We start from the raw sequence: 27,165 nt of genomic DNA, 5'->3' as shown, positions 1-27,165 counted from the left end.
CAGCTTCAGTCATCCTGCAGTGGAAGTCATTTCAAGCCTTGTTTTTCCCTGCGCCGTGGTTTCCCAGTGTGATGGTTTTGTTTTCCTGGCCAGGAAACTGTGTGAACGTGCAGGCTGTATGTGAGGGCACCTCGAGCCTCTGTGGCCTCTGGATGTGCCCAGGGAATGCTGGACTCCAGTGTGGGAGTGTGCTTTTTGATGACAGAGTGACAAAACCATTTTTTGTCTTTCAAAAAAGAAAGAAGCTTAGAAGTTTTTCTCAACAATTAGGTGAAAAGCTACTTCGTAGGGCTTCAGGAACTCCACCAAAAACTTAAGGGCATTTAATTGGATAGAATCTAAAAAGTTTCACTTGAACAATTAGGTAGAAAAAGAAGAAAACAAAGGAGCTAGGGGCTTTTGTAAAGTGTTTTTACTAGGAGCAGACTTCTGCACTTGGCTCGGGTTTTTCTGTTTGTTATTTTGCCTTTTATTAAACCTTTTTGTTTCTAACACTGCAGCAGAAGTCATCTTGCTCATTTTATGCTTTCAAGAACAGCTTAGCTATCTTTGGGTGTACTATATTTCTTTGAGAGCTTATTAGACCTGGCTCTGAAAAAGAAAATATAATACTCCAGCAGGGATAAGGGGAAGGGGCTGTGCTCTGCTGGCTGGGCTCACACTCTGTGGCTCTGCTTTCTCCCACTCCCAGCACGTGTTTAAGCTGGAACAAGAAGAGTACATGAAGGAGGGAATCCCTTGGACTCTCATAGACTTCTACGACAACCAGCCCTGCATAGACCTGATAGAGGCCAAGCTTGGGATCCTGGACCTGCTGGATGAAGAGTGCAAGGTAAAGAGGACCTCCTACCTTTTCACCTGTGCCTTTGTCTCTGTAAAAGATCCAAGAATGGGCTTTAATCTCTGGTGTCTTGCAGGTGGGTAAACATCTTCTTTCATGTGAGTTGCTGCTGTGCTCATGGCAAGAGTAGGCTTGAGCTGGGATTTGCTTTGGTGTGGGATGTTCCTGGGCAGGTGTTTGCTCCAAATCCAGGTACCTGCACTCAGTGTGCAGCCAGTGCTCATGTGTCTGGCCTGGCTGCACTGAGGGACAGCCTTTGACTGAGACCTGGTGTCTTGGGCATTGCCCAAAAGGAGCTGGAGCTCCTCTCAAGCCTTATTTTGTCTCAGGGGAAACCTGAGTCCTCTTGCAATAGCTCTTTAAGGTAAAGCTCACTGCATTTAGCATGCAGACTTCAGAAGGTTGTAATGTTGGAGAGCAGTTTACTGTCTTTTGCCTTCTCTCTCATACTGGTCAAAGTGAAATCTTGTTTGAAATTTGAGAAGAGCCAGAGTGGCAAACCTTGATGACAATCCAGGAGAAAGGTTGGGCTCCCTGTTCACACATTGCTCAGTCATGACTAATCAAATGTACACAGGAATAGGGAATGTCAGAGGGCAGGTTTCCTTGGGAGGCTGTGATACCTGTTTTGAAGCTCTTTGATGCTGGAGATGTCCTGTTGGAAGGGTATGGGGGACTGCCTTCCTGCTGGGTGTGGCTGCCTTGAGGAGCCTCAGCCTGGTCTTGCTGTGGGGTGACCCACGTTGTCCTCAGGAAGGGTTTCCATTGAGGCTTGGATGTGTTCTGTGCCAGGGAATATCATTCTGACTGTGGGAGGGCCCTGAGTGTTTCTGAACAAAGGCAGGGAAGAGTGAGACAAAGTGCTGGGAGAGCTGAGGTGGATAAAGGGCCCAGCTCACCAGCATGGCCAAGGTGGTAAGGAGGACCCAAGGAATTCTAGTGGTGTCTGTGGGATCCATGAGCACAGGACAGATCTGAGCACAAGTGTACATGTTGTATCAGAGGGGAAGGGTTGGGATCCATTGCTCAGACTGGTTTCCCTGGATGAGGATGTAGCACCTGTGTTTGTCTGGAAGGGGGTGACCTGTGAAGTGTTTGCTGCCCTCCAGGTACCAGGGCTGCCTTCCCAGGCACAGCAGGGCTGTCCCAGCCTGCACATCCCACGAGCTCAGCCCTGCTCTGGGCTACAGACACTGGCTTTGTCTTTGGGGTGAGCCAGAGGTGGGGCTTTGCCTTTTCAAGTCTGCTCTCAGGAAATCTCCTTAAAAATGAGAAAAAATTAGATTTCATTTGATGTCCTTAAAAGTAGTATCTCATCCAGTGCTGGTTTGGAAGGAGGTCAGATTATTTGCTTGATATTCAGCATAATTTCATCTGCTCTCTGTGCTATTAAGCCAGTTAAATTCTGCAGGCTCAAACTGTCTCCTGGGTGCTATGAGGACCATAAAGGAAGTTTCCCTGGTGTTGGGAGTCACACCCTTGTCTCCTCTCTGGAGCACCTGGCACTGGTTGCTGCTGGTGGCACTGCTGGTGATGACATTGCAGCTCCCATGTACCAGCAGTAGATTTACCTGGTACTACTTTTTTAGCCCATACTTATTTTTTGACAAAAAACCAACCAACCAAAAATACAAAAATACAAAAAAAAAACCAAACAAACAAACAAAAAAAAAAAAACAAACCAAAAAATCAAACCCAAAAACAAATTAAAAAAACCACAACCCCCCCCCCCAAAAAAAAAAACCAAAACCAAACCAAAACAACAACCAAAAAATCCCCAAAAAGAAAATAAAAAACAAAACAAAACCAAACCAAAACAACAACAAAAAAAATCCCCAAAAAGAAAATTAAAAAAAACCCAAAACACCAACCCCAACTCCTCCACAACAAGATCTATTCCCTCCCCCTTCTCATCAAATGCCAGTTGTCTGGGTGTTTACCTGTCAGTGGGGGATGCTGTCATTAGTCATAGCCCCTTATTACTGGCCCTGTAATTGCCTCTTTTATAACAACCTGCAAGTGTTCTCCAGATTTATGAAAATTTCAGCAAAGCCTGTCAGCTGAAGGCAGCAGTTTATGGATGAAAGCCCTCACCCCCACGGCAGCGTTTTGGATCCTGGGGTGGGATCACAATAAGGTAATTACATGCCACCTTGTTGGAACCTACAGCAGTGGATGAAAACACTCTGGGGCGTGAAACGGCACCAGGGGAATATTTGGTACATAATGGAGCATTAGTGCAATTGCAGAGGGTTTGTCACCAATGTTCTCACTTCACAGTATGGGGTTTTTTTTTAGTCCTTAATGTGTGGTTGGAGAGGAGGTGGCTGGGTATGTGCTGAAGCAGCTCAGGAAGTGTAGGTCACAGGAGAGTCTTGTTGCTGTTTAGGGAAAAATTGATGTAAGAATTGGCAGTGAAAGAGAGGGCCCTTGAACTGGGATTGGAGTGTTAAGGACTAAACCTGTCTCCTGAAAGCTAATGAGAAAAACCCTACTTCTTAAAACAGACCTTAGCATATAGAATCAGGGAATCACAGAATCACAGAATGGTTTGGTGTAGACCTTAAAGATCATCCTGCTCCACCCCATGCCCCATCCCTTCCACTGTCCCAGGTTGCTCCAAGCCCCATCCAGCCTGACCTTGGGCACTGCCAGGGATCCAGGGACAGCCACAGCTACTCTGGGCACCTGTGCCAGGGCCTGCCCACCCTCACAGGGGACAATTCCTTTCCAATACCCCATCTAACCCTGCCCTCTGGCAGTGGGAAGTCATTCCCTGTGTGCTGTCACTCCACATCTTTGTGAAAAATCCCTCTCCAGGAGGGAGATGTTCATGTTTGGGTTTTTAAAAACAGCTTTGTAATATAGGAGTTGGAAGCTGCTCTGGAATTATTATGGTTAGAGATGGCTTCTGGAGCTCATTTGGTCCTTTGTCCTGTTACATCCTTGGTCTGCCAAGGAACCCTTATAATCTCTCTGGGCTGTGACCTGTATCCTCTGCTGGGGGAGTCCTGAAGTCCTCGAAGAGCCTTTTCCCCATTTTCTGCACTGGAGTTTCACCTGCCTGGATCTGTAGCTTTTAGGACCTCTTGGTTTTGCTCTGATGCCAGAGGAGCAGCAAGAGTTCATGTCCCCTGTTCAGCAATCTTGGCCAAGGCCACCACGCTGGTGGTGGGATGCTGATGTGCTGTAGCACAAACTGATGAGCCCAAAGAGGTGGGAAAGGGCAGAAGGGCATCCAGGAGAACCTCCCCTTGGTGAGCTGTGCAGGGTGGGTCAGTCACCTCAGTGGGGCTGGGGGAAATAATCTGGAAAAGGAGAAGAGCCTGTCAGGAGGAATGAAGGATGGGGGTTGTCTTCTCCAGATCCATTGTGGGAAGATTGGTTGGATATTTAGAATAGATTTAGGGTATGGTTGCACTTGTGGACGGAATTACTTTGATGAAGGGGACAGCACACTTTGGAAGACTTTGAATTCTGAGGAGACATGTGGAATGACTTGCACTCTCTGAAGAGGAGCAGCCAGTTAGGGTTGGTTTTTCAAGAGATTTAGGTTATCCTTAGAGGAAACAGAAAACCCTAAGAAATGCAGCTGAGCCTCTGTCAAAAGCTGTCCAGCCTTTCAGACTGAAGCTACATGCCATGTGGGCGTGCTGCCTGCCTTCCAGACACTTCCCAAGAACCTTGCACAATGCTCTCTGGCACGGGGTGGCATTTTTGGGGCTGTCCTGTGCAGGGTCAGGAGCTGGACAATGCTGGTCCTTGTGGGTCCCTTCCAGCTCAGGATATTCGTGGCTCTGTGGTTCTGTTTGGGAGTACAGTCAGAGGTTACTGTGGATGCCCAGGTTTCTCCTTCACGTGTCCTGCTACCTCACTGTTTCCTTGCTTTTGCCTTGGCGTGGGAGTGAGAGTGAAAAAAATTAATGAAAAACCAAATGTCTCTTTCCCTTAAGTACAACCAAAAGGGTTCAGTCAAGAGCAGGCTGATTGGGAAGGTTCACTTGTCAGTGTTGTCATCATTGTCCGAGATTTTTGAGGGATCTTTCTGCTGGTGGAGCAGCCTGACCCTGAGGCTGCCAAGGGGGATGTGTCTCACCAAAGCCCCCAACTCCCTCATGCTCTTGAGCTCCTCTGTGGCTCCATTCTGTGTTCCATGGCACGTCGCCACTGTGTTATGCTGCTAATGTGCCAAATGCATTTTCTAGTGCTGTTCAGAAGATGCTCTTTGACCCTTGCTGTGTCCTTCTGTCAAGTGCCAGGAACGCTGCTCTCCGCTTCTGGCCGACTGCTTTTCCACCCCGCCTGTCTCCGTGCATCGCTGCGGACTTGGGGATCTGAGCAAATGTGTTTTCCTTGTCTGGACTCGTTAGTTTTTTGGACATCAGGAATTAGCACATGGCCTTCCTGTCCGGGGGGGATTTCTGCTCCACGAGCAGAGGTTGGACCCCTGGGCTTTCCTCTGGGGTGGGCTGCCCGATGAGCAGCAGAACAGCCTCCCCTACGTCACGCTGTCAGCTCTGATGACTTTAAAGTCAGGCACATCACTTGCAGGGGAACGTGTTTCTGGAGTGTTACTGCAGAGGCAGCCCACGCTCTTTTCAGGCTTTTAACTTCTACTGGAGTGCTAAGGAGTAAAGAAATAAAATGTGAGCAATTCCTACTGGGTTTTCAGAGGGTTGACTTTCAGATCATTAGGTTGGAATCACAGAATCCCTGAATGGTTTGGGTGGGAAGGAACCTTGAAGCTCACCAAGTTCCAGCTCCCTACCATGGGCAAGGACACCTTCCACTATTCCAGGTTGCTCCAAGCCCTGTCCAGCCTGGCCATGGACACTTCCAGGAATGGAGCAGCCACAGCTTTGCTGAGTAACCTGTGCCAGATCCTCACAGGGAAGAATTTTTTCCTAATATCTAACCTAAATCTACCCTCTTTCACCTTAAGCCATTGACCTTTGTGTCTTCTATCCACTTAATTGTCCTTCTGTTGGAGGTGGTGGTGGAGGGAGTCTCAGCCTTTAGTCCAGGCAGTCCCAAGCATCTCCTCTCGTGGCTGGTGGGTTCTTGGTCCTGGGATGCAGGATGGATCCTGTGGGGATGGCCCTGGCTGCAGTGGGTGGGTGTGATTGTGGCTGCAGGAGCTCCTGGCAGCACCAGGAACAGTGGATCCAGAGGGGAGGGACAGGGGAGCACAAGCAGTGACCTTGTGCAATTCCTGCTGTCAGCTTTATCCTGTTTAAAGATTCTGTTCAAAATTTGCAAGGCAGTAGTTTATCCTCTTCCCCATCCCCTAAAAAAAAAAGATGAGATAGCCCATAAATAACTTTCTCAGTTGCTCTAAGGGCCTCAAACTGCCAAGGTAATACCAAAAGCTGTTATAATAGTGTAGATAATGGTCTCCTTAATTTTTATCTTTGGAACTTGGTCCATATCAGTTGCTTCCCAGGCAGCTAAAAATACCCAGGCTGCAGGATGGTGAGCAGGGTATGGCAAACCTTCTTTCTGGGAGGCAGGAGCAATGCCTTTGAAGTTCAGCTCCCAGATAAGCAGGTTTTTCAGCAAAGTGGATGCCCTGGAAGAGAGCTGGTGCAGGATAAATCTGGCTCAGGGTGGCTGCAGTGCTCCTGCTCTGCACCTGTGGCTTAGTCCTGCACAGGGGGCACCCAGTGATACCTCCAGAAAGGATGGTTTTGCATGCAAATATTAAATATAACCGATGAAAAGAAACACATTTACATTTATATAACCCCATCGTTTAAACATGCGAGTCTTACCTTGCATAAATAAAACATGTATTTAATTGCACAGCTAAGTGCCTTTCAATATTTATATATAGCTTGTGTTATTTCTGTGTGTATCCATAATTGGCTAAACTTAAAAATTGTAAAGTGTAAACAAATGTGGGAGAGCACAGCTTGCGTGAATGGCTGCTGCATTTAATTCACCCTCATTACAGGGATTGGCTGGAGATGCTTCTCCCTGTGTTCAGAACCCTTCTGCTGTGTTTTGGTTTTCTGTCATGAAATCAAAGGCTGTTTCAGAGCAGCATAAAGAAATATTTCTCACCTGTCTCGTGTTTTCCATCTTCCTGTTCTCTGTCCCTGTTTCCTCTGTGATTTTTCATATAAAGGCCTATGTAAAGTCCTGATGGATGATCGAGAGCTCTCTCTGCTGCTGCATGGTTGTTCTGTGGTTTCTAGGCTTTGTCCCATCTAAGCTTAAATATTGACTGAGACTTTTCTTCTGCACCATCTTGTTTTCTAACCTAAATACCCAGTTATCAATTTGTTTTTGTTAAAAAAATAAATCAGTATGTGTGTATTTGTGCAGCCACTGCAGTGCTCAGCAGTGGGTCGTGGGATGGGGATGAACCCCATCAGAGGTGGCTCTCAAGACCCCAAGAGGAACAACTTCACTGTTACATAAACCAGAACTTCATGCATGTGGTCTCATGTGGCAGTTTCTGGAAATTATTCCATCACCTAAAACAGCATTAAAAAACAATGTTGGTGCCTGAGTAGTTAACGTATCTTATGTGTAAAAATACTTCCTCAATATTTCTGTTTTAATTACTGGGGGTTTTTTGTTGTTGTTTGGGGGGTTTTAGATGTGTGTGTGTAAATATTTGAAGTGTTGTTTCCTTTGTTTCTGTTGTGGCTTTTTGTTTGTCTTTTTCAGGGGGGAGATTTTGGGGTTTTTTTCTTGGTTTATGATTTGATTTTGTTTGTTTTGGTTTTTGTGTGTGTTTTTTGTTTGGTTTTCTTACAGGGTTTTGTGGGTGCTTTTTTGTTTCAGGATTTTTTTTTTGTTTGTTTGTTTTTTGGGGAGGAGGTTTTGGGCTTTTGTTAGTTTTTGGATTGCTTTTGTTTGTTTTGGTGGCTGTTTCATTTTTGTTTGTTTGTTTACGGGGCTTTGTTTGTTTTTGTTTCCTTTCAGAGTTTGTGAGTGTTTTTGTTTTGTTTTGGGGTGCTTTTTGTTTGTTTTTTTAAATTTGTTCAGCTCGTTTTGTTGGTTTGCTTTGCCTCTTTTTTTCCCTGCAAGAGCCGTTCCGGCTGCGGGAACAGAACCAAGATTGGGGTGTTTCCTGCTGGAAACACAGTCTGGGTGTGTTTGTCAGGACGGCAGGTGACCCCAGAGCAGCAGCTGGCCCTGCAGTGTCCCCTTTGTCCCCGTGCAGGTGCCCAAGGGCACGGACCAGAACTGGGCGCTGAAGCTGTACGACCGCCACGCCGCCAGCCAGCACTTCCAGAAGCCTCGCATGTCCAACACCTCCTTCATCGTCCTGCACTTCGCCGACAAGGTACCCGGCAGGGAGCACCCAGCAGGCACGGGAAAGCCTCCTGCAGCACAGTAAATCCCTGGGTAGCCCCCTGAGCTGCTCCTTGCTGCCTGGAGGGTGGTGGTCCTGGCTCCGGTGCTCAAGTCTGGCTCAGCCGCGAGGGTTTCAGCCTCCTGGCTCTGAGCTGTGAGTTGTGGATTCTCCAGGAGAGAAAAATCCTCTTTCCCAAAGCTGCGGTGAAATGGGCTTCTGTAAGGGCAGCTTGGCAGAAAATGTGTTTGTGTTTGAATAGCAGGAGCTGTGAGTGTCAGCAAGGCACGGCGCAGGGAGGAGGTGAGAGGTGATCCCAGGCAGATCCCAGCTTTTTGAGGGAGAAGATACCAACTGTGGCACTAAACTAAACCAAATCCCAGTGCCTGGTGCTCAGGGGTCTTGTCCATGGGCTCCAGCTTCACTGAAGCCCTGATGTAATAGGTGTTACCCACAGCAAACAGGAATCTCAAAAGCTTGAAGTTACCCCAAACACATATTTGCTGGGGAAAAATTAAAAAGATAAACCCAGGGATGTGTCTGAGGAGCTGGACAGCATCCAGCTGCTGTGATGCTCTACAGGTGCTACTCCTAGCCAGGTTTGCCCTGGATGCCAGAGGCACTCACCATGGCAAAGGCTGAGGGTAAAGGTACTCACCTTTCCTTAGGCAGCTGGTTTTGCATATGGATCCTTCATTAACAATATTTTGTAGGACGTTTTTCTTTTTTTTCAAATATGAAAAATGATAAATTTTCTTTTGTTGTCCCTAATTTATTTTTAAAATTTTTTAAAATTCCTTTGCACCCCAACCCTCTGCAGTTTCAAAACCCAAGAGACCTACAAGAGACTTAGACAGGGCATATTTTGAGGTTTATTGATTAGCTTAGGAGGAGTTGAGGAGTGAACAAAAGAGTGTGTAGTGTTACTGATGATCCTTGCATTTTTTACCCTTGGCTTCCATAACAGCAATTTAATGACTAGGAAACAATCTGTGGTTGCAGTAAGGATTTTGCTTTCACCCAGATTCACTCTGATAGAAAGTGACCTTTAAGTTCCAGTTGTTCCTTTCTCCTTTCAGGGCTGAGCTCCTGACAGCAGGGGGGTGGTGGGAGCACCTTGTCCCTGTATTCTGGACTTGTCCCTCTGAGCTTCTTCCCTTTGTGTCCTGGCAGGTGGAGTACCAGAGCGAGGGGTTTCTGGAGAAGAACAGGGACACAGTGTACGAGGAGCAGATCAACATCCTGAAAGCCAGCAAGGTAAAACAGGGCAGGTGTCCAGGCTGGAGCTGAGCTGTGCGTCCCTGTGCCACGCCTGGCTCAGGGTGTGAACGTGCAGCTGCCTCCAGCCACTGACAGCCACCAAAGAGACAAATCAGTGGGGTGTGGAGCAGGGAAAAAGAGGGGAGAGGAGGGTGCTCGGGGTTACAGTTGCAGCCACGCGTGGATGTGGGTGGTTGTCTGCCTTCCTTCACCCTGGTGTTGGTGTCCTGTCAAGATGCGTCACAGAGTTAGTTTCCAAACCTGCTGATCCTCTTCTTCTTTTTTTTTGTCACCAAGGGTCAAAATTAGGCACAGGTAGTTTTTGGGCACTGTAAATCCCACTTAGCTCTTGCTTGGAGCTCCCCACCTATCACCCAATCACCCATCACCCATAGAATCACAGGATGATTTGGGCTGGGAGAAAATTTAGGAATCATCTTGTCCCAGCCCCCTGCCATGGACACCTTCCACTAGACCAGGCTGGTCAAAAGCACGGGGATCTGGAGTTAAAAGCCACTGTGACCAGTGTAGTTTGTACATTGACCAGCACAGTCTTTCTGGTCCTATCCCCTTCCTGTGTGAAAATAGCTGTTCCTCTTAGCTGTAATCCAATCCCATCATACTTGTCCCTGTGACCTCTAATTACTTCAATAATTACTGTGCAAAAACTGGGGTCAGTACGTAATGCTGGAACTGTAACATGAACTCTGAGACACTCCAGCTGCTGTGGAGCTGTTTTACACCGCTGCCAATGTGTAACTTTAACAAATTAACATTGGTGTCACTTGTCTTTTACAAGGTTTTGTGCCTGTTCCTTCTCTCTCCTGAGTGCTGTACAAACAACTTGTCAACATCTCATTGCACCAAGTGCCAGCAGGGATGTATTGATTGGCTTTGAATGCCAGGTCTCCTGGTACAGGCTTTTTTGGCTCTTGCTGTTTAAAATTTCCTGTGGGCTGTGGATTTGGTGGGATGTTGGAAGCAGAAGAGCTGTGGGGCTCTGAAGGCTTTGGAGTGGGTCATGCCTGCAGTAAATGATCATTTGACAGTGGGCTCCAAGCTGAAGATTTTACAGTTTTCTATATAAATTGAGTAGATTTTACACTGCCTTCCAGTACCATACTCCTACTCTCTATGGGCATTTGGATAGGCTGGATTAAAAGTGTCAATAGCACAGACAGCTAAGGAATTTCAGACCCTTGTTGTTGTAAAACCAGACCAGAAGTTCTTCCCTGCAGCCTTGAGTCTTTCATTGTAGATTAATGAGCTGAAACTTTAAACAACATCATCTCTCCCAGGGGCAGTTTTATTAAGCAGTTAGTGTGAAAATGCAGACCTGCAAAGTCCAACTCACCATCCAGCAGCCAAAACCCAGGCTGTGTGACTCTGGAACACCGTTGCTGCTCCAAACCCAGTGTGTGGTTTAAGGAAGGAGTGCATCTGCTTTCCTCCAAATCATTTCAAAGCCTTCCACAGCATAGGTCAGCATGTTAAGTTGTTTGTTTGTTGTTTTGGGGTTTTTTTTGGGGGGTATTTTTTTTTGTTGTTGTTTTTTTTTGGGTTTTTTTTTTTTTTTTTTTTTTTTTGGGGGGTTTTTTTTTTTTTTTTTTTTTTTTTGGGGGGTTTTTTTTTTTTTTTTTTTTTTTTACATTACAAATTTTGAAGGCCCCCTGCATATTGCAAGCAAATGTATGTCATATTCAGTCTTCTTTTTGTGACACCCTTGGGTGTGCTGCTGGCTGTGACCCTCTAAATGCCACCCTGAGTAAGGAGTGGGATGAAGGGAGGTGGAGGAAACATTATGTTTAGGCGGAGTTTGTTCCTGTCAAAGTTGGAAGAGATGAGAATGGGAAATTATTTAAGTGTTGTCAGTGGCTTGGCCTGTTTCACAGCAAGGAATTCTTGTGAAGATGGCAAGATGAGCAATTTTCTCATCCATGGGAGAAGTTGTGAAATTAATAACTATGAAGCTGGGTTTTAATAACGCCCAAATCAAGAGCTCTGCATGTTCAGGAAGCTTCCCAGGGAAAAACTGGGCATGATTAGAGCTCATTAGAAATGCCAGGTAACCTCCAGGAATAGTTGATGCTGCATGATTAATTATTTAGCCAGTGCTGAACTTGCTGTTGGAGACAGTGCTGCAGAACTGGCAGTGTCTGATAAGGATTTCTGTTTGAGTGTTTGGTGTAGAGGAGAGATTATAACTCATTGAAGCAGTGTGGTATAGAGTGGTGGAGATCCTGGAAATCGTTCCCTAAAAACACAGATATAAAATAAAGGCTCTCTGGTCACATATAGGGACCACAATATAACATCAGAGCAGGCTGGACTTTTCTTTAATAGCTGGGTTATAGGGGATCTTAAATCCCATCCAGTGTCACCCCTGCCCCTTCCACTATCCCTGGTTGCTCCAAGCCCTGTCCAATGTGGCCTTGGATACTTCCAGGGATGGGGCAGCCACAGCTGCCCTGACCCAGCCCAAAACACTCTGAAATACACTTGGGTCTCAGAACCTTTGGGAGATAGTTTGTTGAATTTCTGCCTGTAAGCCATTCCCCTAACAGCATGGGAGCAGTGGCTTTTATCAGCCTGTGCTGATCCCGTGCTGTTCTGGAAGAAGAGCAGCAGGAGCATTGTCACATTCCTCTCCCAGATCCTTCAACACCTGATGATCTGCTCTTGCTGCCCCTTACCCCTGTTTGCCAGCAGATTGTTTCCCTGGTATTTTTGCTTCTTGCCTGCCATTTGCCCTCCAGGGCTATAAACAATTAGAAACAATTTTGTTTCGCTGTAAAAGGCAGCCTGGTCTCTCTGAACCAGCAAAAGCAGCAGTGACAGTGCTGAGTCTGCTACTCAGATGTGTAAATTTAACTAAAGCTCAGATCTGTGCTGCAGAGGGCTGTGCTGTGAGGACTTTGTCCTGTCCTCAGGATCAGGCTGGCACACAGCATTCCCTGCATTCTTTTTGCATTGCCACTAAAGCAGCACAGAGGGCAAGGGGGAACACTGAATTTAACACAGCAAGGACCTGGGCACCTCCCTGTCAGCAAGCCATCACTGATGAAGCACTTCCACCAAGGCAGAACTGCCTGCTGCTAATTAGAATGCAATTACTGCCATCAGCAGGATGGTGGAAGAGACTTTATAAAGCATTTAATTAGTTCTGTAAGCGCTGGTCAGCTAAAACAGTTGAGAGCTGATGTTCTTTGAATTAAAGGCAATGATTTGAATGCTGATGGAAAGCATACGGGCATGCTGTGAAGGTATTATTTTCCAGTTCTCTGTAATTACAAATAATGCACCAATGGTTTTGACACTTCCAGCTGGGGAGGGGGGATCTGTCCCTCTTTTTTATGCCCCAGAACCTGTGGAATGGCTCCTGCTAGAGATGGTCCCAGTTCCACCAGGTTTGCATCATGCAAGCTGAGGGCTTGGCTCTGAGATCCTTCTCCAGCTCTCATTCAGGAACAAGCACTGCTGTTATTAATACCAAGTGGATGGAGGGATCAATGGCCCTTCCTTCTCAAGCTAACTTGAGAAGATATTTTGAAACCCAAGATTACATGCAGGGATTTTACCACATTGTCAGGTGTGAGGCAGTAATGCAGAGCCTGTGTTGGATATCTTCATCAATACATGTGCTGTCCACACCTCCCGTGCTTGCAGGAGTCAGAGCATCCCAGATGGTGATGAGTCATCCACAACAACTGTCAGGATGTCTTTTTTAGGGATAGAATGCCAGGTGAAGAAGGAGAGAGACTTTATTGTGGTAGGAGTTGAGTGAGCTGCAGAGATAGCAGTGAAAGCTGAGTGTGAAGCAGATCCTTAGCTGGCACTGTCGTGGAGCCTGCAAGAAATTTGCTCATGTCATGCAAATAATATCCTTCCCACAGTGGAGTTGAGGCTGCTGCCCTAACAAGCTGTGAGAATATCCCACAGGACAGGGCTGGAAGTGTTCCTGTCTCAGCCCAGAGATGTGGCAGAGCGCCAGGGAGCCCTTCACAGCACAGGGCTGTCTGTTTATGTCTAAAATGTGGTAAACCACAGCACTCTTCCTGGGATCTTAATGGAAATACAACCAGGCTGGGCTTTTGGAGGAGCCTGAGGTGGGGGCAAGAGTGCTGGGTAGCTGCCACTGCCTTGTACTGGTGGTTTTGGGATGGATGTGTTGGGCATGGTGAGCCATGGATGTGGGGAATGTGGTTCTCCCCCTCAGGTGCTCCAGCATCCGTGCTGCTGGCAGGCATTGTGGGTGCTTTGGCAGTGTCACTGGGCAGGAGCCCAGCTCAGCTGCTGATACATGACATCCCACCTGCTGACAGAGAGGGTTTTTTTACATTTAAGGACTTCCCCTTTGAATGTAAGTGCAGCTGTGGCAGTAGCCAGTGTGGGTGTGTAGATGGATTCAAGATGTGAAAATTCAACAGCCTTGCTAGCCAGACCAGATTTATGGTGGCTTACTTAATATTCAGGTTCCCCAGCCTAACATAAATCTGAATATCCTACTCCCTAAATAATAATAATAATAAAAAAGGCATTAACTGCCTTTGCTGCCTCACCTGTTGTTTATGAAGCAGAAATGTTGCTGCTGGCTTGCAAGAAATCCCAGGCTTAGGGATCTGTCGAGCTAGATGTGGTGCTTCCAGGGTTGTGGGATGGTAGTGCTGCCCTGAAAAGTGAGTAATTAGGGAGGAAGTGTTTGTGTCCATTAATTTTTTGAAAAGCAAAGGTGCCTCTGGGGCTGTGGTGGGGTCTCCCTGCTGCCTGTCCTCACAGGAGATCCTGTTCCTGGGGTATGTGCTGTGTAGGCAGCATCCTTGTTGGGGCAGGGCTGGATAAACACCCAGAAACAAAGCCTTGGGAGCAAGAGTCACCTCCTGTTTGGGAGGTTTTGTGCCTTGGCAAGACCTCAGCAATCCAGCCTCTTTTTCCTTTTAGGCTAGTTTGATTTAATGTGCACATTTCAAGGTTTCATGACCTGCAGCACGGAATGGTCAGCTGTCCTGCTGGTGTGGTTTATGCAGACAACTCTTCTTGCTTTCACTTTCTTGCCCTTTTCCCCCTTCCAGGTTTAGGATGGGTGCAAGATGACCTGAGCAATGGGAGCTGGGTGGGTTCATTCCCCAGCGAGCAGGGCCAGAGGTGCTCAAGTGCTGCCTTTTGTTTCAGTATCAGATGGTAGCAGACTTATTCCAGGAGGAGAAGGATGCCGTGCCAGCCACGGCCGTGCCAAAGAGAACACCGCGGATCAACGTGCGCTCTGCCAAGCCAGCCTTCAAAGCTGCCAACAAGGAGCACAGGAAAACAGTGGGACACCAGGTAATGTGAGGTCTGAGTGAGTCACTGACGACAGAGCAATCCAGTTAACGTCCTGTTGCTTCAGTTTGAAGCAGAGGTAAATAAAAAGCTGTTGAGGGTGGAAAGAGGCTTTCCCATGATCTCTGTTCAGCTGCTGTGTTTTGGATGACTTCTAGTGGTGTCCCTGGAACAGGAGGATTGAGAAGTCTTGGCTGAAAGCAGCTGAGACAGGAGGGTGGAGGCCACTCTGGGATTCACTGGACAGTGTCCCAATATACTGTGGAGCCTTTAAACTGAAACAGCTTCAGAAAAGGAGCATTTTCTCCCCTGTGGGCAGGGGCAGAAAAAATTCAGCAGGGGCACAGAGAGGTTGTCCTATCTCCATCCTTGTAGATGTTTCAAAGACCCAACTGGGCAGAGTCCCATGCTTTGTTGCTCATGACTCTTTGAGGTGGAAGCCCTCAACCTGGGACCCTCAGTTTAGGAAGGATGTTGAGATGCTTGAATGTGTCCAGAGGAGGGCCACAAGGCTGGTGAGGGGAACACAAGCCCTGTGAGGAAGGTTTGAAGGAGCTGGGGTTGTTTAGCCTGGACAAGAGGAGGCTCAGAGGTGACCTTATTGCTCTCTACAGCTTCCTGAAGGGAGGTTGCAGTCAGGTGGGGTTGCTCTCTTCCACTGGGCAGCACTGACAGAACCAGAGGACACAGTCTCAAGCTGTGTCAGGGAAGGCATAGGTTGGATATTAGGAAAAAATGTTTCACTGAAAAAATAATAAAGTACTGGAATGCTCTTCCCAGAGAAGTGGTAGAATCACCATCTGTGGATATGTTAAAAAAAGACTGGACATGGCATTTGTGCTATAGTTTAGAGTCTGAGTTGTGGTGTTAGGACATGGGTTGGGCTCGATGATCTTAGAGGACTCTTCCAACCTCAGGATTCTGTGATTCTGTGATTCTGTGATTCTGAGCCCCCCAGTGTCTCCTCTGGGTTCCCCCTGCCTGTGCTGGGTCCATGGGGAGGCTCACGCTGTGTCACACCCACGGGTGGCTTGTGGCACCCCTGCTGGCTGGGGCTGCAGGGTCGCAGCTCCTTCCTCCCTCCTCCACACGAGTGGTTTTGTCTTTCAGTTCCGCAACTCCCTGCAGCTGCTGATGGAGACCCTGAACGCCACCACCCCGCACTACGTGCGCTGCATCAAGCCCAACGACGAGAAGCTCCCCTTCAAGTAAGTGGCCCTGCAGATGGGCAGATGTGTTCAGCTTTTTGGCAGCAGGGCGTGCTTTGGGCTCTTCCCCCTGCTGAAGAGCTTGCCCCCTCCTTTTAATGTTGTTCCTGTAACTGGAAGGGCTGTGTGGGTTGCTGGAGTCACCTTTTTTGGTTTCAGCATGGGGGGTTTGTGCCTCTGAAATGAAGACTAATTCAGGTTCTAATAATTGATAGATATGCTCTGAATTATGCTCTGCTAATACTGAGGGTCCTTGCTTTGCAGTAAGAGGGTCTTCCTGAAGTTTTCGTCTTAGACTTCCTTTGGTTTAAATGATTACAGCTCCAAACAGTGAAAAGAGAAAGACATGAAGAAGAAGAGATAAGTAGTGGGCTTGTAAAAGGAACAGAAATATCTTGGTGCTTCCAAAATAAATGAAGAAAAAGTTAAGACGTGGCTTGTATCAACTTCAGGCAGGTGAGCAGCTGAAGCAAAAGGCCAGTCCTGATCTTTGTCCGTAGTTCAGAGATGTATCAGAGGCAGCAGCTGTGAGCAGGTAGTTGTTAGCCCTGTTTGACTTCCTGGTTATGGACTTGTGCCCAGTTTTCTTCCCTATAATTCCAGGAAAGCTTGGCCATTAGTATGCAGGGGCCTTACAGATGTGATGTCCTCAAAAGGCATCAAGTGCAGGTGGTGACCTTTAGGGAAGAAGGTTGTAAATGTAATCCAGCAGCAGGGAGGCATTTCCCTCCAGCTGATCTGATGCAGGCTGAGTGCTCCCAGTGAGCACATCGCAATTTAGGAGTGCAGAGACAGCTCCAACAGTGTCCTGGAAAGAAGGCAAAGCTTCTGTAAACAGACTCAGCCTTGGCTGTGATGTGCTAGGAGAGATGTATCCACAAGGAAGTTTCCTGGCTTGACTCTTCTGCCCCTGCAAACAGCAAAGTGAGGGGTATTAATCATTGCAAGACATTCAGAAACTGGTTTCTATTTACCTGATTCCTTAGATGAGTAGTTAGCAGCCCTGGAGAAGGCTGGCTGTGCTGGGATCTGTGTTCCTGTGCTCTGCTGATCTGTTTCACACACCATCCTGTAGGTGCAGGATGTGCTCTGGCCTTGGTCTCCTTTTGCCTTTTTAATTTAGATGAAGCACAAAATCCTTCTCTGACTTGATGTAGTGAGAGTGTGGTAGATGCTCTGGGTGGTGAAGTGGCTTCATCATGCCAATGGGTCTTTCCAGAGCTCCATGTCCCTGCTTGGCTCTCCTTTCAGCTCATCCTTCTTCACTCCTCTGCCTTTGAACTTTCAGATTCCGTTTTTCACGTGGTGCTCAGGATACAGCTAATATAATTGATGGATGTGCAAGCTCCTGGCTTTCAGGGGGCAGTAGCTGAATGAACTCAGTTGTATCCCTAAGATATTATGGGTAGCAAGCACCAGGAGGATAATTCTGCCAGTGCCTGCTCCTAGTCCAAGTGATGGCTCTGCCCAATGTGATGCTACTATTGGTGAATGTCCACGCTCAGGATTTTGGGAACAAATTACAGGCCAAAATAGACACAAGGATGGTTCTGGAGGAGGTTTTTTTGGGTTGTGGTCATGGGGTTGCATCCTCATTCACAGCGGGTTCAGGTGTCTCCTGTGGGTGGTTCTGTAAGAGACTCCCTCACCCCTCATGGATTGCTTAGTTGGCATTGTCACCTGGGGGTCGTGGTCAAGGTTGGTCTTGCTGCTACCAGCTTGAGGAATTTGTATCCTTAGCCTGGCTCAAATAAAGTCACAGAATCCCAGGGGCACTGAGGCTGGAAAAGTGCTCCAGGATCATGGAGTCCCAGCTGTGCCTGATCCCCACTGTGTCACCAGCCCAAAACACTGAGTACCACATCCAGGCCTTCCTTGGACGCCTCCACTGCAAACCTCCCTGGCAGCCCCTGCCAAGGCCTGAGCACCCTTTCCATGGGGAAATTCCTGCTGCTGTCCACCCTGAGCCTGCCCTGGCCCAGCCTGAGGCCGTTCCCTCTCCTCCTGTCCCTGTTCCTGGGAGCACAGCCCGACCCCCCGGCTGTCCCCTCCTGTCAGGAGCTGTGCAGAGCCACAAGGTCCCCCCTGAGCCTCCTTTCCTCCAGGCTCAGCCCCTTCTCCACCTCCCTCAGCTGCTCCTCATAAGACTTGCTGTCTTTTTTTAATGTGTAAAAGTGGGATCTAGAGACACATGCTGGAAAATGCGCAGTGCTGGGAAGTACTTGTGAGGTGAAACATCAGCATTGCTCCACGTTAGCGCCCAGGTGTCTATAGCATGTGGAACACTTGGTGTTATGTTTGTTGTTCAGTGAGAAAATACGTTTTCTCTTTCTAAAACATAACATTTTTCAGCTCACAAGAGCATTATGTTTTTGCTAAAATGAGGTGTTTACCCCGGAGAACAGGAAGGAAGCAGTGGCAGCCCTTCAGTACTTAGAGGGGCTACCACGAGGAGAAAAGCCTGCTCTCAGCAGTGGTGTGTGGTGGGAGGAAGGAGCCAATGGCCTCAAACTGACATGGGAGGTTCAGACTGGAGATGAGTAAACCTGGTTTTCTTCTCCCTGAGGACAATCTGTCAACGGAGCAGTCTGCCCTGAGAGGTTGTTCAGCCTCCATCTGTGGAGGTTTCTGTCAATTTTGACTGGATGAACCCTGGGCTATGGCTTTGTCCCCATAGCTGTCCCAGCTTTTGAACATAGTGGGTTGGACTGGAGAGTTCCTCAGGTCTCTCACAGCCTGCATTCCTGCTTCACAACTTGCTGAGAAGATAAGATCTGTAATGGGGCTGGAGGGTGTCAGGCTCCCATCCTGGGACACCGTGGCTCCATGCAGGGATGTCTGCTGCATCTGACTGCAGGCTGGGTCTGAGGTTAATTCCTGCTGGAGAAGACTTCCAAAGAGAGATGTGCAAGGGGAATGCCTGACTTCAGGTTGTTCCTCTATCAGTTTTCCTTTTAGATTCTGCTTCAGGCAGGGTTTGGGATCTTTGACTTCGGTTTCCAGGCCAAAATCAACCTGCCAGGTGCTTCTACCTGCCATGGCAAAGAAAAGGAGTTTGTAATAAGGTGTATTGTCCCACTTTTAAGGTCTTAATTTCAGCATTAGCCCATAGCTGGAGCTGTTGCTGACAGATGACTGCAGCCTCTCTGGTGACTGCATTTCACCCCCACTGAGCAGGGCTTTGCTGCTTTGCATGGTTTCCCTTGGATACCAGAGAGATTGCCCTGGGATCTTCCAGGACTGACGCTTGCCTGTCGATCTGCCACTCCTGTTTATTATTTATTGTTATGGAAATTGCACCCTTGTGGGTTCTTCCTTGAAGTGAGTGACAGCCCAGACTGATTTTTCACCCTGCACAGTGTTGGTGGTGTTGCAGTGAATAACTTGCTTGAAGACTTGACAGGTCCAGGGAATTAAAAAAAGCACAAAGAGACTATTTTTCATGCTGCTTTTGTACAGCAGAGAGCAGGCAGAATTATTCATGTAATCTTGACTTGCAGGTGTAAATATTTTGGGCTTTCAGAAAGGGAAAAAACTGGCATTGTATGAGAAGCTTTGTTCTGGAAACCTCACACAGCTATGGACATTGCATCATGTGAGTCTGAGCTTGATGTAGGGACCTTTTCCAGTCCCTTCCAGAGCTGGAGAACTGGAACCTCCTTGTGCATTCAGAGTCAGGGTGGAAGGAGGGAACAGCCATGGGAGATGCTGGTACCTGGACTCACTCTCTGCAAGGATAGTCTGATCTGGCAGTGAGTTTTGCCAGGAACCAGAGGAAGCACTGCCTGAGTATTCAGCTGGAAGTTGCCATGAGGTTTTTTGCCACAAATTCCTGATGGAAATGAGATGCCAGTGGTAAGGGAAGATGCAAGCTTTAAAGAGGAGGGCAGAAACATCTTGAATTTCGACATGGTGCCTACCGAAGTCATTAGTCTGGAACATGACCACCACCGTTCTTGGAAAACTTAGTCTAGAAGCTTTTGGGACTTGTTAATTACCTGGTTTGGGTATGGAATTGAATATATCAGACTTATTTTGCTGTTGAATGTGATTTCTGTAAATTTGTTGTTGCCCTGATAGCTGGTTCACCAGGCAGCTTGTGGTGGGGTAGCCAGTTCCCTTCTTTATTGTGACTGTATTGCTTTACAAAGCCAGGTAGATTCTGGCTAAGGTGATCATCAGGTCATCCTGTCCCAAGAACACACCTGGCATTGATGGCAGGGTGGTAGCAGGGTTTCAAGCAACTTGAAAATCAGACCTTTGTGACATGCAGAGAAAAGGTGTGACATCTGTGCAGCCTGTTCCCAAAGGCAGGCCTGGGTTATTCTGAGGATTGAGAGGCAGTGGCTGTGGGCTCCCTTTCACTGTGTGTTAATGTCTGTCCTAAATCTAATTGCAGGTTTGATCCGAAGAGAGCAGTGCAGCAGCTGAGAGCCTGTGGAGTGCTGGAGACCATCCGGATCAGTGCAGCTGGCTTCCCATCCAGGTGCTGGGCTGGGAATTCCCTGGGGTTGTGCTGCTCCTGTTGTTTACTCAGCAAGTCCATTGTACCCAAGGCCAGGTTGGACAGGGCTTGGAGCACCCTGGGATAATGGAAGGTGTCCCTGCCCAGGGCATGGGTGAGACTGGGTGAGCTTTAAAGGCCCTTCCAGACCAAACCCTTCTGGGATTATCTGAGGTGAGGGAGGAAGAAGAAAACACTTGTGTTCTCAGGACAATGTTCATTTAGGTTTGTTTATATCCAAGATAGATTTTCTGCTTTTTATATATTTTTTTTGTTTTATTTTGCTGAACTCCCGCTACGTCCTGGGTTCCTCAAGTCTAAGAGATTCATTCTCAAGCAAAGAGCTGCAAAGCGGGCATGACAGAGAGTGTGTTGTGCTGTGTCCAGTGTTCCAGCTGGTGCTTTCAGTTTGGTCCTGAGAGGTAATTTGTTCTCATGAAACCTCTGAAAAAGCTGATGCCTGGCAGACAAAGGACTCCAGCTGGGATGCTGTACCTAGGTGGACATGAAGTAACAAAACAGCTCTGAAAGCAAGCACTGCCCTAAAGCACTTCTTCACTGTTTGCCTGAAGCCCCTTCCACTGCTCAGTTTGCTTTTCTTTGTGTTTTTTTTTTTTTTCCCCTGTCTTCAGAAATCTGCTGCAATCCTCATTTCAGCCAAGAAGAATTTTTGATTCTACTTGCAGAGGAAGAAAATAAGGGTCGTAAATTATTGTTGTAGACTTCCACACTGCACATCCGGAGCATCCTAAGCTTCAAACTCTTGCATCATAAAAAGGAGGGTTGTGGGTGGCGTGCTCCTGCTGATTGAGATATAAAATTCAAAAGAGGTTTTTAAGGCCTAATAAATCAGAAAACATAGACTATACATAAGTCCTGAAGGTGACAAGGGCAAATAATTCTAAAAATGCATCAATTGCATTTTAGTGCCAAGCAGCTTTGTGTTAATGTCAGCAAAGCCATCAGCCATTTTATATGGAACAAAGAAGTTATAAATATGCTCAGTGAAGTGCAGGCTAAGCGTGATGTGGAGCACCATGGGGAGCTCCCTGTCCCGGATTTTGGGGAGGAGCGTGCTGCTCTCACCTGGAAGGCTTCAGGGGGTTTCTGGCAGCCGAGGGCAGCAGCTGAGGTTGAGGTGGCTCTGCTGCCCTTCTCCTCTGCTGGCCAGTGGCCTCAGTGGGCAGGCCACAACTGGCCATGGGCTCCTCCCTGACCAGCTGAGTCCAGCTGCTTAAGGAGGAAGAAGGGAAAACAGAAGAAGGAGAAGACGAAAAATCTCATGGAAACCAGTTTCTCGTGTCCTCTGCCAGTGTGGGAGGGTGCAGATCTAGGACCTTATGTTGGGAATCTGATCCTGTTAGAAGACCCAGCATCACCTTTGACTCTCATCTCTGAAGGCTTCAGGGCTTCTGTGGAAGCAGCCAGTAAAAAGCTGTTTCTTCATGACATGATCACTAAGCCGTGGTGGGGAATCAAAAATTCCAGCCCATGGGTTTTCTTTTACTACCATCTTTGTTGCCAGGCCAAATCTGTCAGTCCTCTTGTAGTACAAGCCCTGACAGAATGAAAAAATCTGGGTTTTTTTCACGTGGAAAAGGCCAGAGAAATGCAGTTCTTTGCTCTCCAAGCAAGCAGTCACACTGCCCAGTGCAGTCTGGGCCCTGGCTCTGTCGTGGTGGGTCCTGGGACAGTTTGGGGAGCTCTGACCTGAGCACTGGGCATTTTATGAGGTTTGTTACTGATCTTATCACAGCTGCACAGATACCCTGCTCCTCTCCATTCCTAATTATCCTACAGATTTGTGGCGTTTTTCCATTTCTGCTCACTTAACTGCAGTTAATACTCTACAGCACTAAAATCAATGTGAAATGAGTAACCGGGGAGGGGGAACAGAGGGGACAAACCACTGCAGCACCTGGAGACCAGCCAGAATCTATTGACAGCAAAGAACTGACCAGTGCAAGGGTGGTCAATTCTCCACCCTCACAAACTAAAAAGTGATGCTCTCAGCTCTGCTTGCATGCTTTTGCTTATGAGATCTTTTCCCAGGACACTTAAGAATTCAGAACTCTTCCATCACTGCAATTGTCAGCTCTTGTTCTTCCTCCAGGGACAAAAAAAAAGGGTGCAAAAAGCAATTTCAGCCTTTTAGAGTGACCTTCTCCAAAGTTTGTGATTCTTGAAGGACAGATCTTTGTGTATTTTAGTACTTTTAGGATATAATTGTGTGTAGGAGCAGCTCTGCACCAAATAGAATACTCACTTTGGAAGGCTCACCTTCCTTACTCAGAAAATTCCAGTCTTGAAAATCCAGACCCAGGAGCTGGATGATGTCATTGAAAGATTGTGAATAATCTGTGTATTTGAATTGGCTTTACAGACCATCTCAGGAAAAAATGCTTCCACAGGATCTTGTTTTGTAGGAAAAGTAACAGACTTTTAGTTCTTTCTTTACTTGTGTTCTCTCTGAGTTTTCATCACAATGAGCATTGATTATTCCTCTGTATTTCCTTATATTTTGAGACAAGTTGAGTTTATATTGCTTGATTAAGGATAAAACTAAAAAGGAGAGTCATTGCATTAAATTTAAACCTCTTGTGAAGGCTCTGAATTTGGAATACTTTAAAAATAATAACAGAAAACTTGATCTTCATGACTTTTGCTTCTCTTGGGTGTAAGCAATTTACCCATAAAGCAGCAGGGAATTTCCAAATTTGTTTACTGCAAGGGGAGTTTTATCCAGAAACAATAGAAAACCTCTTGTTTTCATCCTGTGATGTTTACCTCTGAATATATTCCAGCATACTGTCACTAGAGTAACTTTCTGAGAGTGATGTGGCTTTGAGTCAGAGATCTCTGGATAAAACCACCTGCTGCTGAGGAGTTCAGTGTTTTGAGTCCTTAATAATTTTTTTTTACCTCTAAAAAAAGAAATAATTTTTAATACAAGTGTTAGTTGTTCAAGTTGTTCAAGCTATGTAATCTGAAGCCTGGGGCTCCCCACTTAGGGTGTTCCTGGGTTTATTTTACCATTTCCATGGTAGGCTGCGCTCTGGCTGTGTCTGAAATAAATTGAAAATGTATAATTTGCTTTGAAATGTTACTCAGCAGTTAAGAAATCTGTATCTCTTAGCATGTACATAAATGACTGTGATGAATGGAGTGTCTGAGGTGTGTAGGTAGTAAATCTATCATCAGCTTCCCTGGATGAAGTGTGGAAGTTGTCTCTGTGCTGTAAAACCATTCATCTTCCTTACAGAAACTGGCTGCATAGAGACGAGTCTGTAGAGAACTAATTGGTGCAGATCTCCATGAATAGCAAAATAACTCTTTCAAACAAGTTTTTAAATTGGTTCTATCAAAACTGTACTTTTTTTTCCCCCCTGCTGGTTATGGTGGTTTCCAGTCAGTGGTTTTCCACAGCAGCAGTGATCTCCCACCACGCCATCACTCTGAATAACCTCATCACTGCAGTTCTCTCTGAATTACCCTCTTTGTAGTTTTTATGTATTTATAGTTTAAGTATCCTTGGCATTTGGCTGCTTCCTCTGGTCGCTGGAGCTCACTGTCAGATTCAGCATTTTTGTATCAATTCAGTGTGAAATCCCAGCTGCTAAACTCTATAAATATTAAACATTCATAATTGAAAACTATCATGGACATCCTTGGATATATAATTTTTTTATAGAATGTGCCTTTAGCTGTCTGGCTGTCATTTCAGATAACAAGACCTATAAATTGCTTTGGCTATCAACAGTTCTGTTTGCCCACACCCAACAAAGGTGTAATATGTAAATGGAGGGGCTTTTCCCCCCTTGTTTTTCTCTTTGAATATATTCCAGCTAATTTCAAGCCAGGCCAGCCTGCATGGTTTAGAGCTAATTGAAAGGCAAATCTGTTCTGCTGCAGTAAACAAGGCAAGAAAAATTTTCTCCCTGAGCTGCATCTTCTAAAATAATTTCATGTCAAATCTTGGCTCAGAGATTGAACCTGCACCCTTCCAGACATATTCTGACTCCTCTGGAAAGATCACTATCATCCAGGTTCTTCCTGCTTCATATATTGACCCCCTTCAGGGGAGGGTGCCTTGTGGTGCTGCCAGGATTTCCTACACAAACTGAGTTTGCTCAGCACCTGGGGTGGTCTTGGGTGAATTGTGTACTCTGAGTGGAAACAGTTCACGTCCAGTTATTTTAGGGTACCAAAAGAAACCATATTATGGTTAAGAGTTTGAAGCTTTTTTGACCTATTACACTGCTTTCAGCTGTTCACTCAGTGCAGCTGGCATAACATTGCTGAAACAATGGGTTGTGGATATTTTGGGCAGTTGTTCACTGCTTGGAAAGATGCTTTTTGGAAGCTCCCTTAGAATGTCAACCCCAGTTTCCTACCCACGCTCTCTCTTCAATTTGACATTGTAATAAACGCAGCTGGCTCTGCTCAGGTTCATAACCCCTAAGATTTGGACAGGAGCAGCCCCTTTGCTTTGCACCTGGTTGCATTTTTTGTGTCAAACATCCAAATCTGGTTGCTTAAACTGCAGAAAAAAGATTACTTCATCTGTGGTGTGTGCTGCATCTTATTCCCTCTGTTTCCTGTAGGTGACAAAGACTTTGCTGGGATGACCAAGTCTCAGGCTCTCAGCCAAGCATCCTCCTTGCTGCTTGAGCCTAAGGAGGGTTTTTTCCACAGGCATAAGTTATTTACCTGCATCCTTCCTTTCCCTTTATTGCCTTTTTCCCCTAGTGACCTGTGCTGCCATCAAAGCAAAATTCAGCTCTTTGAGGTTGGCTTGATCTGAGTTTGAGTAGCATCTGCCCAGTCCTTTGTGCCTCCTTCTTCCTGTTTCTCACTTGTGCGGGTATAAAAATCCCCTGATTCCATCTCTTTTCTCTGCATCACTTATCTGGATCTTAAAATATGATAATAATATGGAGCTGTATTTATTTAGTGTCCCTTGGTGGTTTCCAGCCCCTTGCACTGAGGCTTGCCCGTGCTGTGTGGCAGCACACCAAGCTCCTGAAATCTGCTTTTTTTTTGATACCTGTCCACAAGTTGAACTGAGCTGTACCCTTCCCATAGTCTTTCCTGACCTGCTAAAGTGTGGGGTAGCATAGCACTTCCTTTGTCTCCTGCTGGGAGCCAGTGTGTGGCTTGGCGAGTACGAATAAAGTTTTCTTTTTTTGTTTTAATAGTTTTTTTTTCTTTTCCCCTTTTAAAATGAAGACATTGTACCTAGAGAAAAAAGATGTATGCGTAGAAAAATAATTTTAAAAGTGTATGTACAGCAAAGCACTGAGCTTCAGTATTTCTGCACTGGAGAAATCTCCCTTGCAGGGCTGGGGGATCATGTTTGTTTCTCTCCCAGCACATAGTTGTAAGGAAATTTATACAACTTTGAGCCTTGAGTGGTTCAATGAGGCATGTTACATTAAACCTGAGTGCTTTAATTGTTCCTTTCTCTGGGGAGGATTCTGTAGCAGCACCTATGAACCCCTGCAGCTCTCTTTTGCTGGTGAACTGGGATGGCAAATATCTCAGTGAAACTCCTCATGGGCTGGCTCAGCCCTGTTGTGGCACAGATTTCATCTTGGTGCCCCACGGTCAACAATACAGGAGCAGTGTCAGGGCTGTCATCCCCTGACAAATCAGAGAGTGGTGAGAGCAGGAGTGAGGCACTTCTGTGCCCTGGGGCTCAGTGTGGGAGTTGTGGCTACGGGGCTGTGGATGCCACCAGTCCTGTAAACACCTTGGCAGAAACCAGGGAGTGTATTTCCCAACTCTTCCAGCATCTCATGTGAGACTTACTCCTGGAAAATGAGTCATTTTTAATAAGCATGGACATGGAAAATCAATTTTTGCCACCTTGGGAAATGAGAATGACAGGCTCTGGAGGAAGACCCACTGTGCAGTGACCTATGATCTACTTTCAAGGAATTACTGCAGGTGTCTGACTCTTGTTTGTGAGCAGGTGTGGGATCTCCATCTCTGCCGTGGTCCTTGAAGATGATGGATTTTGCTTTCTGCCCAGCTTGGACCTGTGCCCTGAGTTTCATATTCTGCCTCTTCACCATCTGCTCTTTGCTGGAAGAACCTGGGTGGCACCTGCAGGGTGATTTTTTTCCTCTAGATATCAGCAGTTAATAATGCCAGTGCCTGAGCTGACTCTGGCAGGTTAATGGGAATACTCCCTCCTTCTCTCTTCCCCCCTCCCTAGCTTTCCCAGGCTGGAGCAGTACCCGAGCCAGCCTCGTGTGCTTGGCTGGGTGCCTCGGGCTCTGCATGCTCTGCTTCTCCTCTCAGGTTTGATTTGGAGCTGTGTAAATCCCGGGCGTGCTTAAAATGAAAACGGGTTTTATTTGCACAATGCAAAATGGGAAATGTAATTATAAAACAGAGGCATGGGGAAAGCAAGGAGAAGGCAAGTTTAAGTTAAACCTTACAGGACACAAGCTTGTAGTCTTGCATAAACTTTGTGTTCAGTTTTCACCCCAGAGGGAGCTCCCCATAGCTGACATCTTAGTTTTTAGTGGTAATCCAGTATTTTTGGTTATTTGAGGGTGAGTAGCCTTAGCTGCCTGGCCTCAGGACTAGCCCATGGAGACAGAGATTGAATCAACACTAAATCTGGCTGTTCCAAAGCCAATCTGAGCACTCTGAGCATGGGAAATCCTTTCATCACAGTTGCCCTCATGCTTCTGCCCCCATGAACTCTCTGTTTTACCTT

The 27,165-nt window shown here is 46.7% G+C and overlaps 1 protein-coding gene across 1 annotated transcript in view; it reads left to right on the top strand.

Annotated features, from left to right (window-relative positions):
* Positions 1–27,165, top strand: part of MYO5B (myosin VB) — a 146,247-nt gene that overhangs the window by 68,658 nt on the left and 50,424 nt on the right. Inside the window, exons 12-17 of the mRNA XM_041423573.1 lie at positions 692–832; positions 8,016–8,138; positions 9,321–9,404; positions 14,577–14,726; positions 15,834–15,931; positions 20,331–20,417. Of these exons, the coding sequence (XP_041279507.1) occupies positions 692–832; positions 8,016–8,138; positions 9,321–9,404; positions 14,577–14,726; positions 15,834–15,931; positions 20,331–20,417 (683 nt within the window). The remainder of the gene's footprint in view (positions 1–691; positions 833–8,015; positions 8,139–9,320; positions 9,405–14,576; positions 14,727–15,833; positions 15,932–20,330; positions 20,418–27,165) is intronic.

The sequence above is a fragment of the Onychostruthus taczanowskii genome, unplaced genomic scaffold, assembly GCF_017590055.1.
Source record: "Onychostruthus taczanowskii isolate IOZ18803 unplaced genomic scaffold, ASM1759005v1 scaffold79, whole genome shotgun sequence".
NCBI lineage: Eukaryota > Metazoa > Chordata > Aves > Passeriformes > Passeridae > Onychostruthus > Onychostruthus taczanowskii.
Note: the sequence above shows the minus strand (reverse complement) of the source record. Positions and strands in the feature narration are given on the sequence as shown.